Source organism: Elephas maximus, chromosome 4 (assembly GCF_024166365.1).
Source record: "Elephas maximus indicus isolate mEleMax1 chromosome 4, mEleMax1 primary haplotype, whole genome shotgun sequence".
NCBI classification, from domain to species: Eukaryota; Metazoa; Chordata; class Mammalia; order Proboscidea; family Elephantidae; genus Elephas; species Elephas maximus.
Window position 1 is genome coordinate 105117109 of NC_064822.1, and position 16598 is coordinate 105133706.

The 16598-nt window shown below is 45.4% G+C and overlaps 1 protein-coding gene across 5 annotated transcripts in view; it reads right to left on the reverse strand.

Moving 5' to 3' along the window:
• Positions 1 to 15858, reverse strand: part of FMNL3 (formin like 3) — a 57253-nt gene extending 41395 nt beyond the window's left edge. For all 5 annotated transcript variants that reach the window (XM_049883040.1, XM_049883037.1, XM_049883039.1 and 2 more), the window contains exon 1: positions 15427 to 15858. In XM_049883040.1, coding sequence (XP_049738997.1) covers positions 15427 to 15552 — 126 coding nt within the window. In that variant the 5' untranslated portion in view covers positions 15553 to 15858. The remainder of the gene's footprint in view (positions 1 to 15426) is intronic.
• Positions 15859 to 16598: the final 740 nt, after the last annotated feature.

Below are 16598 nucleotides of genomic sequence, written 5' to 3' on the forward strand. Positions count from 1 at the left end.
AACATGGCCCCCATTACTCTTTATCCCCTTACTGTACGTTGTTTTTCTTCAGCCACTTATCACTACCTAATATTATATATTTGTTGTTCTCTTCAACAACAATGTATATTTTATAGCACATGAACTTTGCGTCTTTTGTTCACTGTGGTATCCCTAATGCCTAAAGTACAGAGTAAACACTTGATAAATGTTTGTTGAACGAATGAATAAATGGACAATCAAAAGTTTAAAAATTCTACTTCCATCCCAGTGGGCTACATGAGCAGCAAGCCTGAATTATGCCTACTTCCCAGGAAGCCCCATCAAACCTGTTTTTGGACTCTCATGGCCCCTCCAAATAGCTGCCTAAAGTATCTTACATCTCACCTCCAGGCCCACAAACCCGAAACCCGCCCCAGAGCAGGTACTGAAGGGAGAAAATGGAAGCAGATCCTAGGGAGGAGACACATTTCCCCTACAGTTAAATACAGCCCAGGACCTCTGCAAATTAAAAGCTCCCACTTTACTGAATCCACTTGGCTTTAGTTACAGGTCGCATTTTTTATTTTTGTAACCAGTCAACCCACCAAATTATAGGGTCAGACCACTGGGCAGGCATGCCAAACACTGGGGCCAGCCAAGCAGAGGCACTGGGCTTTCTGCCCTGAGGGTGAATACAGGACCCAGGGCTCAGCACCAGTCAAACCTGAAAGGGCAAAGGGCACCATCACCCTGCTGGGCAGATTAGTGAGCAGCCAGATCTCACTCAGGCCAATCTGCTGTCCAGAGGGGAGACAGATTCCAGGATACTCTCCACACAGCCACCAGTGAACTTAGTACTCTAAAGCAGATGAGGCCACTCCCATGCCCAAAGCTCTCCCTACAATTAATATCCGAGCTCCTTACTAAAGCCTATAAGGTCCCACATGATCTAGCCCTGCTTATCTGTCTTATACCTTCTTCGACCCCTACTCAGCATCCTTACTAACAATCTGGCCTTCTTTCAGTTCTTCCAATGTACAAAGTTCTTTCCTGTCCCTAGACTTTGCACATGCTGGTCTTGCTGCCTAGAAGACCCTTCCCCTTGATCTTTACGTGGCTATGATGATGGACTAGGGTGGATGGATCTACAAGACTGGGACAAAGAGACCACTGTGGAGTCTATTACAATAGACCAGGCAAGAGATGAAGACTCAACTACAGCAGTGGCAGTACAGACGGAGAGGTGAGAGGGGTGGAAGTCTAGACTGACTCCCAGTTGTCTGGCCTGGATGACTATCTGAGAGAGGGTGCCATTCCCCAAAATACGATGTGGAAGAAAACATTAGGAGGTAGAAACTGGTTCACAAACACTGTTAGTATGCAATAACATATATTTACTAAGCACCTACCATCAACTAGGCATTGTTAAAAACACAAATTATTTGGTACAAGACAACATTTTACCCTGGAGGAAAGAATCAGCCCAATAAAAGTGGTGACTAAAAATGTAAGTTTATACATTTTTTGGATTTCTACAGTTTAGGGGTAAAATGTAGGATAATTTCCTATCCAGTTTTTCTTAAATCAAATTAATCTGATTCTCTAACCCATGGGGATTGAGCATTTATTTCTCATATATTTCAATTATTCAACTTTTAATGAGCATACCCATGAATGGACAAGGACCACTTACCCACCAATTTCTACAGGCCTCCACCAGCTTTTTCCAGCATCAGGCCCTCTTCAGACAAAACTTTCGGTGAACTAACCATCCACCCTGATCCAAGCTCACCTGTCTGTCTGTAACTAGGCTCCCCTAGGGAAAACACTACATATACGGGAGGCACCTGAGGCAGAGTTCCGGCTGCCCCTCACAGAGCTGCTGCACTGTTCCTCTTTAATCCCCTTCTCATGCTGCTCTCAGGCCTAGAATAGCCTCTTCTCTCCTGATCCACATCTGTCACCTTTAAGACCTGACTTAAAACCCATGTCCTCCTAAAAGCAGTTCCTGATTAGAGATCCTATCCCCTGCTGATCCTTCCCTACCTCTCCAATCCCTCTGTGCTTATAGCTATGCAGTACCCCATCACCTCATGATCTCATTTGGTCTTCATAAAAACATGTAATTGGGCAAGACAGATAGTATATCCCCATGTTATGGATGAAATACCTAAGGTACAGGGAGAGCCTCATAAACAACCCAAGGACACACATTTCACATACTTGTTTTAATTCTCCAACTCAAAATACAGTTCTAAGTGTATATTTTGTCTCTCCAACTTAGATAGCAATCATCATCTTCTAGCTCCTTGGTTTTCTCCAAATCAGTCAGCAATGTGCTGTGTATACAGCAAGCACACAAGACATATTTCTTTAATAAGTCAAGAATAGAAGGAAAATTCAAGTAGAAAGTCTCATAGACTTCTAAGGCCATCTCTGACCTTCACTTAGAGTTGAGCTGTTACTTCTCAACCTAAATCAAGTCTTCTTTGTCACGCTCTCTCTTAGCAACCTGTTCTCTTCCTTCCAAGAACATATTATAATTTGTAATTAAGTATTTATTTGTTTAATATCTGTCATTCCCTCTAAACTCCATGAAGACAGAGGCAACGTTTGTTTTTCACCACTACATTCCCTGTGATATCACTGGCACATAAAAATACTTGAACAGAATGTCCTAGCACCATACCTGGGATTCAAACCCAAATCTGGCTGACTCCAAAGCCCAAATCTTTCCATTACATCTCCTAGCAAAGGAAAACTTGTTCTGGAACTTCCTCTATATTCACAATCCTCTCCAAAGCAGTACTGAGGGCAAGAGGGGACCAACCCTGGAAAGAAGAGGGGATTGTAGTTAAGAATGTGGGCAGAGTCAGAAAGACTGGATTCAAATCCTGATTATACTGCCTACTAGCTGTGTGATCACAGGTGAGCTATTTAACCTCCCTGGGCTTCAATTTCCTCATATAAAATGGAGATAACAATAATAACTACTTCGTAAGGTTGTGATGACTAAATGAGATAACGTATATAAAGTGCTTTGCACGGTGTCTAACCACTAAAAAAAAAAACCACTAACACTCAATAAATGTTAGCAATTAAAATTATTAGCTATCTTTAACTCCTGGGAGAAAACAATCCAGAGAACTTGGCTTACACAAGGGTCAGAGCTACTGAACAGACTTGACTTTGAGAAGTTTAGCTGTAGTGAAGCTCAGAGCTCTGGTAAATGATTCTCTTTGCTGACTGCCTGCTGTAGCTCTGCTAAAGCTGAAGGCACAGCTTTTGCAGGCCTGGGAATGAAAGAGGCTAAAAATATACAACCTCTCTACATCTGGGGGGCCAGAATCATGCCTACATTTAAAGAATTTAAAACACAGTCTCAGGGCAAGACAGTATCTCTTAGGATTCTTTCTACTGTGAAAACTAGTGCCAAGCTCAGTAGAGGGCAGGGAATGGGCTGTGGCCAGTTGTGGACCCCACTGGTGTCCTTTCTCCCTCTTGCTCTCTTCTTTTGACTCAGTACAGAGAATTGAGAGTTTTCTTTCTTTTTTTGTATTAAAAGCTGAATTCCCTTCCCCCTCATTTTTATACTTCCTTTTCCTTTAAAGGAGGAATAAGTGTGTAAGAACATACTTGCAGAAAATTCAATCAACTCAAAAGCTTATAGAATTAAAAAATGAATCACTGTTCAGCCCCTAACCCTATCTGTTCCCCTCATAGATCACAACAGTTAACAGCTTGGTGTTGATTTTTCCAGACCCTTTTTCTATGTATTACATACAAGCAAATGTACATATGTAGCTTTACAAAGCACTATATATATAAAACCTGCTGCCTCCAAGTTGATTTCAACTCACAGCAAGCCTATAGGACAGAGTAGAACTGCCCCATAGGGTTTCCAAGGAGGGGCTGGTGGATTCAAACTGCCGACCTTTTGGTTAGAAAGCCGTAGCTTTTAACCACTGTGTCACTAGGACTCCACTATATATACAGTGTTGTATATACATGCATCTTGGAGATTTCCATTAGCCACAGCCATGTACTGAATGCCTCACCCTGTGCAGGTATTTGACCATATAGTGATAAGCAAACATACAGTCCCTGCTCTCATCGTGTCAACAGTCTGGAGGGACAGATAGTAAACAAACAATTTAAAAGTGGAAAATAAAATAAAAGAATCGAATAGGACGCTAAGATAGAGAACGATAAGGGAGGGCCTCTCTGAGAGATGGCATTTTAAAAACTTAGACCTGAAGTAAAACCTGGACTGAGCCACTGGAATATCCAGGCAAAGGGTATTCAGGAGAGGAAACAGCTTGTGCAAAGTCCCTGACACAGAAAGGAGCTTGTCCAAAACTGAAAGAAGGCTAATGTGAAGCTTGGTAAACAGGAGGACAAGCGAGATTAAAGAGTCCAGCAGCAGCCAAATGATGTACAGCCTTAACAGACAGGGTCAGGAGTTAGCTTTTTTCTTTTTTTAAGAGTGTAAAAAAACCCAAAAACCCACTGCCGTCAAGTCGATTCCAACTCATAGCGACCCTATAGGACAGAGAAGAACTGCCCCATAGAGTTTCCAAGTAGCGCCTGGTGGATTTGAACTGCTGACCTCTTGGTTAGCAGCCGTAGCAATTAACCACTACACCACCAGGGTTTCCAAGAGTGTAAAAGGAAAGATATTAAAGGTTTTTAAGCAGAGGAATGATGCTATTTGATTTATATTTTTAAAAGATTATTTTGGCTGTTCTGTGAAGAAAGGATGGGAGGGTAGAGAGAGGGGTAATAGAACAAATTGGCAGGTCAGCTGCTTGCCCCCCCGATTCATGAGGACCCCATGCACAATGGGACTAGACCATTGTGATCCAGAGAGTTTTCACTGGCTGATGTTCAGCATCACAGCAACATGCAAACCACCACAGACAGATGAGTGGTAGCTGCACTTGAGGTCCACTGGCCAGAATCAAACCCAGGCCTCCTTTTTGGAAGGGGAGAATTCTACTATTAAACCACCACTGCTCCTGCAAAGGGATATACCTTACCACAAAGGGTCCTTAATGGAAGTTCAATCAAAATGTCTAGGGACCTGAATATCTTCCTCTGAATGGGAATCAGCCAAGTTTCAACAAGCTCTCTTTGTTGGAACAAGGAACAGAGGCATCATTTTATCTGAAATGATAACCAGGGCTGCATCCCCTTACAAAGTATCAACAGTACAGCTTCTATCAAGGAGCTCAGCAATAGCCTCTCCTCGCCTAGCCCTCTCTTCCCATTCCCCCAAGATAGAAATCAGGGCTTCCCTAGCAGATCCAAAAATGAGCTTTAAACCCCCAAAATACTGGGTACACATATGCATTGAGGAGGAGGTTAGGGGACACAGATTTAATCAGATTTTCAAAGAAATCTATCACCCAAAAGATCAAACGCACTGTTAGAAGATCTTCCAAACATATTCTCAGAAGAATTTTTACCCTGGCTTAAGGAATTAACCCGGGGGTGGAGGTAGGTCAGAAGTCTAGTACATATACCCCAAACTGCTCCTTGATGAGTTTTAGGGGAGAGCCCACAGTGTAGTACAGGCACTAAACCTAAGGAAAAAAACCAAACTCAAAAGTCACTTGTGGTCAAGTAGAGTCTGACTCACAGCGACTCTACAGGGCAGGGTAGAACTGCCATATAGGGTTTCTAAGGTTGTAATCTTTATTGAAGCAGATTGCCACATCTTTCTCACGTGGAATAGCTGGTAGGTTCAGAGCACCAACCATTTGGTTAGCAGCCCAGTGCTTTAACCACTGCGCCACCAGAGATCCTAAACCTAAGGATCCAAAAACCAGATCCATTGCCATCGAGTCAATTCGAACTTACAACGACCCTACAGGACAGAGTAGAACTACCGCATAGGTCTTCCAAGGAGCAGCTGGTAAATTTAAACTGCCAACATTTCAGTTAGCAGCTGAGCTCTTAATCACTGCACCACCAGGACTCCAACCTAAGGTTCAAAAAAAAAAAGAACCAAACCTGTTGCCATCGAGCCGATTCCGACTCATAGCAACCCTACAGGACAGAGTAGAACTGCCCCATAGGAGTTGCAAGGAGTGGCTGGTGGATTCGAGCTGCTGACCTTTTGGTTAGCAGCTGAGTTCTTAATCACTGTACCATCAGAGCTCCAACATAAGGTTCCAAAAAAAAAAAATTCAAACCCGTTGCTGGGAAGCCAATTCTGACTCATTGTGACCCTGTGGGACAGGGTAGAACTGCCCCATAGGATTTCCAAGCAGCGGCTGGGGGATTTGGACTGCTAACTTTTGACCTTTTGGTTAGCAGTCAAGCTCTTAACCACTGCGCCACCAGGGCTCCAGGGTTACAGCTAATAAAAAGTATACCTTTTGTCTGAGGGCATAATAAACCAAAACCCATTGCTGTGGAGTCCATTCTGACTCATAGCGACCTTATAGCACTCTCACAGGACTGAGTAGAGCTGCCCCATAGGGTTTAAGGGTATAACAGGAATTGGGAAAAACAAGAGAGCACCAAAAACAATGGATCTACCTTCACTTTTACTGCTCTTGAAACTTCATCCCCAGCCGGAACACAAGACAGCAGAGAAGTACAAGGTGATTCTCAACAAAGATGCTATCAGCATTTAGGGCAGGATAATTCTTAATCATGTGGGACTGGCCCACACATCTCTGGCCCTCAGGCACTAAGTGTCAGTAGCACTCAGCCTCATTGTAAGAACCAAAAACACTCTCACTTGTTTCCAAAACACCCTTCAGGGATAATCCCTCCCCCAGCTGAAAACCACTTTAACTTATGGAACTTATACAACAAACATTTGTAGAACCTTTATAAATTACAACATGTTTTCACTATGTTATCTACTTTAAAACCAAACTTTGCCTTCAGTCTATCCCAACTCAAAAGGGACCCTATAGGATAGAGGGGAACTGCCCAGTAGGGTTTCCAAGGAGTGACTGGTGAATTCGAATGGTTGACCTTTTGGTTAGCAGCTGAGCTCTTAACCACTGCATCATCAGGGCTCCACGGTATCTACTTTAAGCACCCTCGAAACCCTGTAACATAGGTTTTATCATCACCCATTTCATAACGGATGAAATAGGCTCAGAAAAATTACAGGCTTTGCCCAAGGTCATTCAGCTAAAAGATCGTAAAGCTGCATTAGAACTCAAATTTTTCTGATTCCAAAACTAATGCTCTTTCTTTCAAGTCACCCTGGGCCAGTGAGAGTCTTAAAACCAGCTACTTCCTCCCAGAACAGATTTTTTTTTTTTTTTAGGTTTCACAAGAAACCTCATCAAAGTATCCAAACAATCAGGCTCACACACAGCTCTTAGAGAAGGGCTGGGCAGTTGGAAGAGGACTATGACACTCCCCATTCTGGATTTGAACAGAGATGAGCAGGTACAGGAGGCAGAGTACATACCCTCCCTGTTAACATTCATTAGGACCCAGAGGCAAGACCACCAACCTCAATTCCAAAAAAGATGGGAGCAGGAGGAAGAGGTGTGGAGAACTGAGCCACCACTAGTATATAACAGCCTACCTTCCTCTACTGGCAAAATCTGCCATTAAATAATTTGGTTAGGCCCCTCTTGGTTCTGAACATTATTTAAAATACCTTTCAAGGACCTCAAAATACTTATAAATTAAGGAGAGTATACATATTAGTTAAGCTGGGCATAGGAGAGAAACTCCTCAAAAAAAACTGTATTCAGATCCTCCGCTACCCAACACAGTCTCCTGTCCCACCACTTTGTTGTGAGGTGATGGAAGACAAAAAAGAGAATCCGCAATGAGGAGGATTCTGAAAGAGAACAGAAGTAGAGAAGGTGGGAGGAAAGGACCACAAGAGCATCTCAAGGACAGGGAGGCAGCTTGACACCTCCACACCTTTCTGGGGGACTCACTGTCCCACGTGAGAGGAAAACAAGATACAAAGATGTGGCTTTGCTGAGGCAAAAAAGACAAAGACAGGAAACGGGAACTCGGGATTTCTAGCTGCTGAGCTCAGCTCTGTTCCAGAATCCACTTTTATCTTTCAGAGATGACAACCTTAAAGCCCCCAAGTTCCCATCTTTAGCTGCTATTCAAACTAGGAGGGAACCCTGGAGTACCCAGTGAGGAGATGGGGAGGCTGTGTAGAGACAGCACCCTCTTATATTAAAAAAAAAAAAAAGTCCTCCCTCTCCTCTGAAGCGCATTTCCGAACTGGAATGAACCCCCAGCCTTTCCCTAGCATTGCTTCAGCTCGCTCAGACTTGGGAGAAATGTTTCCCCCAGAATGGAGGTGACCAGCCCAGCCGACCAGATGACACCAAGCCTCCTACAGCCAACACTGTTCTTTGAGCCCACCTGAGCCAGTTCTGGGGTGGATACTTTGGTCTCAACCACTGAACCAGGGCCCTGACTCTGGCCAGACTTCCCAGGCACTATCAGGGACAGGGGCGGATCTGTGGTCTCATTTCCTCTCCACCTTGGCTTCTTTTTTCACTTCACTGAAAAGATTAGCTATTTCCACCTAGACCACTTCCTGTTCTCACCAGTTGTAGCGCCTGTTTCCCTAGAGACAGAGCTCTGAAGCACTGCTGTGGCTGCCACCTGGACTGTCCCAGCTGTGAACACAGACCCAACAAGTCCTGAGCTAAGGGGCTTTTTCATACCAGATAAGGTGGCAGGGAGAAGAAATTAAGGGGCAGGAAGAAATTCTAAGAATTTCACAGTGAATACACTGGTGTTCATTTTATTATTATTTTAACCTTATATAATAGTTATAGGAAACCCTGGTGGCGTAGTGGTTAAGTGCTACAGCTGCTAACCCAAGGGTCGGCAGTTCAAATCCACCAGGCACTCCTTGGAAACTCTACAGGGCAGTTCTACTCTGTCCTATAGGGTCGCTATGAGTCGGAATCGACTCGACGGCACTGGGTTTGGTTTGGTTTTGGTTATAATAGTTATAAACGCTTTTTCATATGTGAAAAATATTTTATAATAAAAAGCGTGCAAAATGTACACATTTATTACACAGACATTTGAATATGTAATAAATGCCCCACAGTGAGCAATGAACACGAACAAAAAATGGCCAAAACCCTTATGATAAAATGTTCAAAGAAATGCAAAGTAAAATAAGGTAGCATTTCTAATTAATTGAGTTGGCCATGGTTTTAAAAAAGTTAAAGCACCCAGTAATGGTTAGTTTATAGAGAAAGGAAGACATTCATACACTATCAATGGAAAATCTAATCGGTATAACTTTTTTATAAGGCATAGGTCTCCGAGGCCTTTAAAAAGCATATAACCTTTGAGCCAATAATTCCACTTCCAGCAATTTATCCTAAGGAAATAATCAGAGGGGTGTGCAAACAATAATGCATAGGACATTCATCACAGTGTTATTTATAATAGCAAAAGAAATGAATGAAAAATGCAAGGAAAGGCAGTAATAAAATACCGTGTATCTATATTATAGAGTGCTACGCAGCCATGAAACCATGACACAGGAATATTTAAAAAAGAAAATGATTAAAATAGTAAATAAAAAATCAGTTTATAAAATGATATGAATGCTAATTGTAAAAATATATACCTATACATCAAAATGTTAATAGTAGATGGTGAGATTATAGGTGATTTTAATTCTTCTCTTTATACTTCTCAGACATTTCTAAATTTGCTTAATAAACATGTATTATTTTCATAATCAGGAAAAAAGTTTTTCTCAGTCCTTCTTCCTCCCTTAGGGGAAACTCACATGCATTACTCCCTTTTAAAAAAGCCATTTGGAAATTTGTATCTAGAAGCTCAAAAAAATTTATACCCTACAATCTAGGAAATCCAATTTTGGGTTTCTATCCTAATGAAAAAACTCTAAACGTGGAAAAGGCTTTGTACACCCAGCTGTTCATCACAGCATTGTTTATGATAGCAAACAGAAGCAAACAACATTTGTTTTTTTTTAATTTTTTATTGTGCTTTAGGTCAAAGTTTACAGCTTCAGCTAGTTTCTCATACAAAAATTTATACACATATTGTTATCTGTCTATAGTTGCTTTAATGTGACAGCACACTCCCCCTTTCCACCCCAGACTTCCGTGTCCATTCAACCAGCTCCTATCCCTCTCTGTCTTCTCATCTTGTTTCCAGACAGGAGCTGCCCATTTAGTCTCATGTATCTACTTCAACTAAGAAGCACACACTTCACAAGCACTATTTTATGTTTTATAGTCCAGTCTAATCTTGTCTGAAGAGTTGGCTTCAGGAATGATTTTAGTTCTGGGTTAACAGAGAATCCGGAGGCCATGTCTTCTGAGGTTCCTCTAGTCTCAGTTGGACCATTAAGTCTGGTCTTTTTACTAGAATTTGAGTTCTGCACCCCACTTTTCTCCTGCTGTCAGGGACTCTGTTGTTTTCCCTGTCAGGGCAGTCACTGGCGGTAGCCAGGCACCATCTAGTTCTTCTGGTCTCAGACTGACGGTGTCTCTGGTTTATGTGTCCCTTTTTGTCTCTTAGGTTAATATTTTCCTTATGGCAAACAATGTTTTATATGTCCAACAATACAGAGTTGGTTAAGTAAACAAGGGAGCAGTCACTTGATGAGCCATTGTACAGCACTTTAAAATGCTTACAATGACTATTTTAAGAGCCTGGGAAAACTAGAGAAATAACAGAAAGAATTAATATATATATATGTATATATATACATATACACACACTATATATATATTTGTTGTTGTTCTTAAGTGCTATTGAGTCGGTTTCTACTCATAGCAACCCTATAGGACAGAGTAGAACTGCCCCATTGGATTTCCAAAGACTGGCTGGTGGATTCAAACTGCCGACCTTTTGGTTGCAGCCAAGCTCTTAACCACTGTGTCACCAGGGCTCCAAATATATGAATATATTATTATCACAAACCCTATGCAGGGGGAAAAAATAAGGTTTTGAAATACACTGGCTTCGTTTGGTAAAGAAAGTAGAGAAAATATGCATGTTTTGCCACATACTTTCTTTAGACAATGAATATTACTTTAAGAAAGAAAAAAGTTGAGTCTCTCTCTAAGCAACGAAAACATTCCCAAATGACAGGAGTCTACTCCATTGGCTCCAGCCCCCACCCCCTGACCTCATCCAATCTGAGGCAGAGTAAGATGGAAAGGTCAAGGTAATGAGGCCCCTCTCTGTGGCCTAGGGTCTTCTTGGTGGGGTCTCTGAACAAGAAGAGGGCTCCTCCGACCAGCTGCTGTTAGGGCCCTTTTCCTCCCCCAAGTCCTATTCCAGCCTGAACTAATTCACCATAATCCCCAAGACCAGGAAAAAAATTCCACCATGGCGATGTGGAACCTGATCTTTAGCCCCAGTTTTTCCCAGCCCCTCTCTGTGTCAAAGGAGGCCCCTTAAAGCCTCTTAGACAACCAGCACCCAGGGCAGTTTAGCTCCCACATCAACACTACACTTAGAGCAAAGGCCCTGTCCTCAGTCAACACCAGGGATACGTGAGAGGAGGAGTCACGGCAGGGACAGCACCCCCACCCATCACACTACCCCACCCTCCTGCTCTGGAAGCCTCCTTCGTAAGGGACATCCAGAGCTTTTTCTGGCGTCAGAACTCAAATTTCAGTTTCAAATCTGTGGTAAGTCACAAAAAGAAAAATTAGCAGTACAAACACAGGAAAGGCAGATAGCTGTCCTTTTAGAGCCCTTAGAATCCTCTGCCTCCCCTCTCTCTCTAAAGAAAGCCCAGTATCAGCCAAAATACTAGCTTTTGAGAAACTGGGCATGGGTAGTAGTCTAGTTGGGACCAAAACACAGGCTGGAGCTTTATCAGAGCAGAGATTGGCTCCCATTCTCATATTAATAAAGAGGAGCTCCAATAATTGTCCTATCCCCACACTCCCCAACGCCTGACAGAATGGAGCTGCTGCTCAGACATGGGAAAAAAGAAGGATCACAAAGAAACAGCATAACACAGCAGCTTCACAACCTTTTTCACATCAGGGCACACCTAGAAAATAATACTATTTGTACAGAGTTGTTGTTGTGTGCCATCAAGTTGATTCCAACTTATAGCAACCCTATAGGACAGAGTAGAACTGCCCCCATAGGGTTTCCAAGGCTGTACTCTTCACAGAAGCAGACTGCCATGTCTTTCTCTCACAGAGCAGCTAGTAGGTTCGAACCGCTGACCTTTTGGTTAGCAGCAGAGCACTTAATCACTATGTCACCAGGACTCCATGGTACACAGAGTAAATGGTGGAGACTACTCCCAACTAGAGGGGACCAACCGGGGACCTCAGTTACCCCCAGGGATGAGGGGAATCAATATCTCAGTACACCTGTGACTCATCCGCATCACACATCACACAGCAGGGAAGCCTTGGATTAGGTTGTGGGCTGGGTTAGGACTCTCGAGATTGATGTTCTGGACAAATCATCTCATGGCCTGGGACCTCGAGCTCTCCAATCCAGGTTGACAGGCCTGCAGGTCAGATCATGTGTCTGCAACAGAAAGCTGGGAGCCTGTGGTCTTGACTCAGCACTGACACAACTTCCCCCAGCCATGGTATTTTTCAGGGGGGTTTCCACAGACACATAGTGGATGGGGAAGCCCTCCCTGACAGCAGCAGGCATATCCTGAGGCTGAGTATGCAGAATGGGGTAACTGGCTTCAACAGATTTCTGAGCTTAAAACCCCTTTTTGGGAATACAAGTGATCTCATATTTGAGTCACTGCTGAGAGCAGCAAACTTAAAAGCTACCATTACTGAGCATATAGTAGATGCCAGACTCTGCTAACTAAGCACCTGATTTCCAATTTCATATAAATCCACACAACCTCATGTGGGAAATACTATCATTATCCCCTTTCTAAGAAGCGGAAACTTGGACTCAAAGAGATTAAGTAATTTGCTCAAGGTCAAATATCTCTAACTGGATACTATGGAAAAGTATCGCACTTTGAACTGAAAGTCCATATACTTAGCCAGGACACCAGCATGTTGCCTCAACAAACTCCCAAATTGCTTTTCCATAAACCAATCCATTATGGTGAAGCCGATAAGAAAAAGGTGAGAAAAGGACAACTTCTTTGAATGTTTCACGCCATGAAAACAAGAAGCTAATTCATACTGAGTATCTACTAGGTGCCAAGTACCGAACATACATGGGCTCGTCTAATTCTCACAACCTCACCAGGACATGAATTATTAGCCACATTTTACAAATGAGGAAATCTAGGCTGAGGGAGGTTGAGACATTTGCTAAGACAGAGCTCTTGCTTTTTCTACTATGCTATGACTTTTCTTAACTGCTTAGGAAATACACCTGAGCCTGTTTCAGGGCCAACCATTCAACTCACAGCCAGTACTATTCACAAAGGATAGGAGAAACGGCACCTATCAAGAGCACCCAGAGAACTCAAAACCTCAAGAAAGCATGATTAGCCTGTATTGGAAAATTGAGGTAAAATCCCCCCCCCTTTTTTTTTTTACCCCTGAAACAGCTAACTAGCCCTGGCTTTCCCTGTTCCAACCCCCATCAGTAGCAGCTCAGGCACACAGAAACAAGACCAAAACAAAACCCACGAGGAAAGAAATCAAAACTTTATACAGAAAGGAAGGCTTGTAAGTAGGTGGTCCAGTTCCCTGCTTGACTTGGGCTCTCTGGTTAGGAACCAGGATACTACATGCATTTTGTGAATATTAAGCCATCAATCTACCAACTAAACAAATTGGTCAACCAAGCTCCGATGCTATGTGATGGACTTTGGCTCTGAGCTCTCACAACAAACGGCCCCTAGCTAAGCCAGCCCCCCCACTCAGCTCACCTCAGGCCATCCCTTTCTCTTTCTGTGGCTAGCTCATGCCCATTTGCTGGGGGTTTTCACGCCCCCACTGGAGTGCATATTCTCTCCCACTCTTTTCCCCAACAGTTGAGCTCTTGTTCTCAAGGGCACCAAGTCCCAGTCTCTCCTCCTCAGCCTCTGAGATGGCCACAGCACATTAGTAATCAGTGACTCACCCCACCCCCCTGAGGAGGGTGGAGAAATGTGGAGGGCCTCAGGATGTGTGCCCCAGATCCCTGTGCCCCTCTGCACAGCTGGCGGTCAGAGAGGTGCCAGCAGCACCACTTCTCCTTGGAACACCATGGACCCTCTCTGAATTGGCTTTGGTGCCAGTGGGCTGATGTCAGGCTCTCCAACACCAGAGAAGCCAGGATCTCTAGACAGCTTCACTGTTGCCAGTAGATCTAATCTCTCTATTCCAAGGCAGATGAAATCCAATAAGGCTGCTAAGTCCACAACTTACCCCTCCTCACAGGGAACGGCAAAGTTGGCCCATCAGGCCATACCAGTAATAACATCAGCATTAATACTGCCTCTTAGAGAGTTAAGGGAACTGGGAAATATTTCCCCAAGTTTCTCAAAGGTTTACTTCTGTTCGCAAATGTCCCATCAGCTGGTTCACTTTCTATCTTTCTCCAAAACTTCATTTTCAGTTCCAGCATATTCTCTAGTTCTATCCCAATGATACCAGCTCAGATCCTCTCTATCCATTCACCAACCAACATCAATGTCCAATCCCCACACCAAAGAACCCCAAAGTCAGCTCTAAAAATCCATCTATATATATTATTTGGAAGCTACAGTAACACTGAAAAGATGCACAGGCAAAAGAACACAAACCAGCCACTAGGGCTCAACAAGAGAACAAAATGAAAAAAAAAAAGGAGGTGGGATGGTTTGTGTATTGTTTCAGTTGGAAAAATACACTAGTAAAATGGCTTATCCACATGTTCTGCCCTTATAGCAAATCCACTATAAGTTAGCAGGACGCCAGCAGGCTTTAGTCTGAAAATAAGTAGAATGGCATCAGGCTTTACTCCAACCCCTTCAAGAGCTGCCAGCCCCCTCCCCATTCCCTCTCCCCACCTCAAACATCTGGTCTGGGCTGGAGTGGGACCCACTCCCTGGGAACATTAGGGGCGCTCTTCCTTACTTAGGATGAGTGGGCCAGCCCTAAGCTTCAGAAGTCCCCCGCACGAGCGAGAAGAGGGTTTAGGAATGAGAATTCTATGGACCTGGGGCGACTGACTGGGAAGTAAGGAGAGGTGAGAAGGGCAGCAGAAGGGGGACGAGGGACGGAGCAGTACTGATCGGAGCGGGGTACGGCCTGGGGACCCCTCCTCCTCTTAACTGTCCAGTGGTTGAGGCGTCGATCCTGAGCGCCCCCCACCCCCACCCCGAAGATCCTGAGCGTCCCCACCCCCACCCCGACGGGGCTGCCCGGCGGCCAGCGGCCGCGGTGGGTTTCCCAGAAATGCACTGAAGGCCGGGGTCTGTCGGGGGCCCTGAGGGGTAGGCCGAACCAGGGAATCCGCACCAAGTCCCACCCGGAGCGTCGGGACCAGGGGTTGGTAGGAGGGGGAAGGCGCCGGGCTCAGCTCTCTCACCAACACCAGGGCGAACCTCTCCTCCAGCTCACAGGGCTCAGGCATCGGCATCTTGCCGGGCGGCAGCGGCAGCGGGACAGAGGGCGGCTCGCCCGGGCCCCCCTCGGCGCTCTCCAGGTTGCCCATCCCGGCGGGGCCCCCTCGGGGGCCTCAGCCTCCCACCTCCAAGTCCGGGGACCTTGGGCTCGGCCGCTCGGACCCGGCTGCTCCTTCAGCGGCGGCTACCCCTGTCCCGACTCCTCGGCCCCGTCGGGGGACGCCTGGGGCTCTTCGGGTCCCGCAGACGACAGCGCACGGCGAGGGCGGAGGCGGTGCAGCAGATACCAGCACCCAAGAGACCCGCACAGCAGCGACCGGCTCCCGCTCACACTCGCCGCCTCGCCGCTCTCGGCTAGCTGTCCCGGCGCTGCCCCTTCCCGCCGCGCCTCCCCCCCCCACGCCGTGCCTTTTTCCTCCCCCGTCCTAGCTTCCTCCCACCCACTCCCGGCCTGGACTCCGGCTCCCCCCGCGTGCGCCGACTGCAGCCCGCGCCGCGCGCCCCATTCATGCAGGCCCCGCCTCCCGCCCACAGGCCTCTTGTGCGACGCGCCCCGCCCCCGCTTTGCCCGATTGACAGTCCCATTTGCCAATCACAGCGCCTCCCGCCCTCTGCGGCCTCGTGCCTGGCGCTGAGCGCGCCCTAGTGGCCCGGATGAGCATTGAGTTTCTTCGGTTGCAGGCGGGTGTGAGGTGCTGGAGTGGGCGCCGAGAAATGGACCCAGACGTTTTTCACAAAGAGCTCACAGTGTGTGCAAATAAATATAGGGCACAGTGTGCAAAGCTAACTACGAGAGAAGTAGAAACTATTATAATACTCAGAAAAGGGCAAGAGACCACGTCTGTTGGGAGTCATCATGAGGGAGGTCATAGTTGAACTGGGTAGGTTATCGAGGGATAGGGAGGACCTTAACTGACAGGTGAAAGGACATATCGGAGGTGAGGCTCTTAGCAAAATTCAGAGGTTCCTCTGACTGGATGTGAAAATGTACGGGAAAGAAAAGAATCCTGTTCCAGGCTAGGCGGGCTGGTAGGTTATCATTGATGATATGGTGGAATACCTGTTGTTTCTGCCAGCATAGCACTAATCCACCTTCTTCCAATGATAGCGCCCGGTTTCCTTTTAGGGAACCACA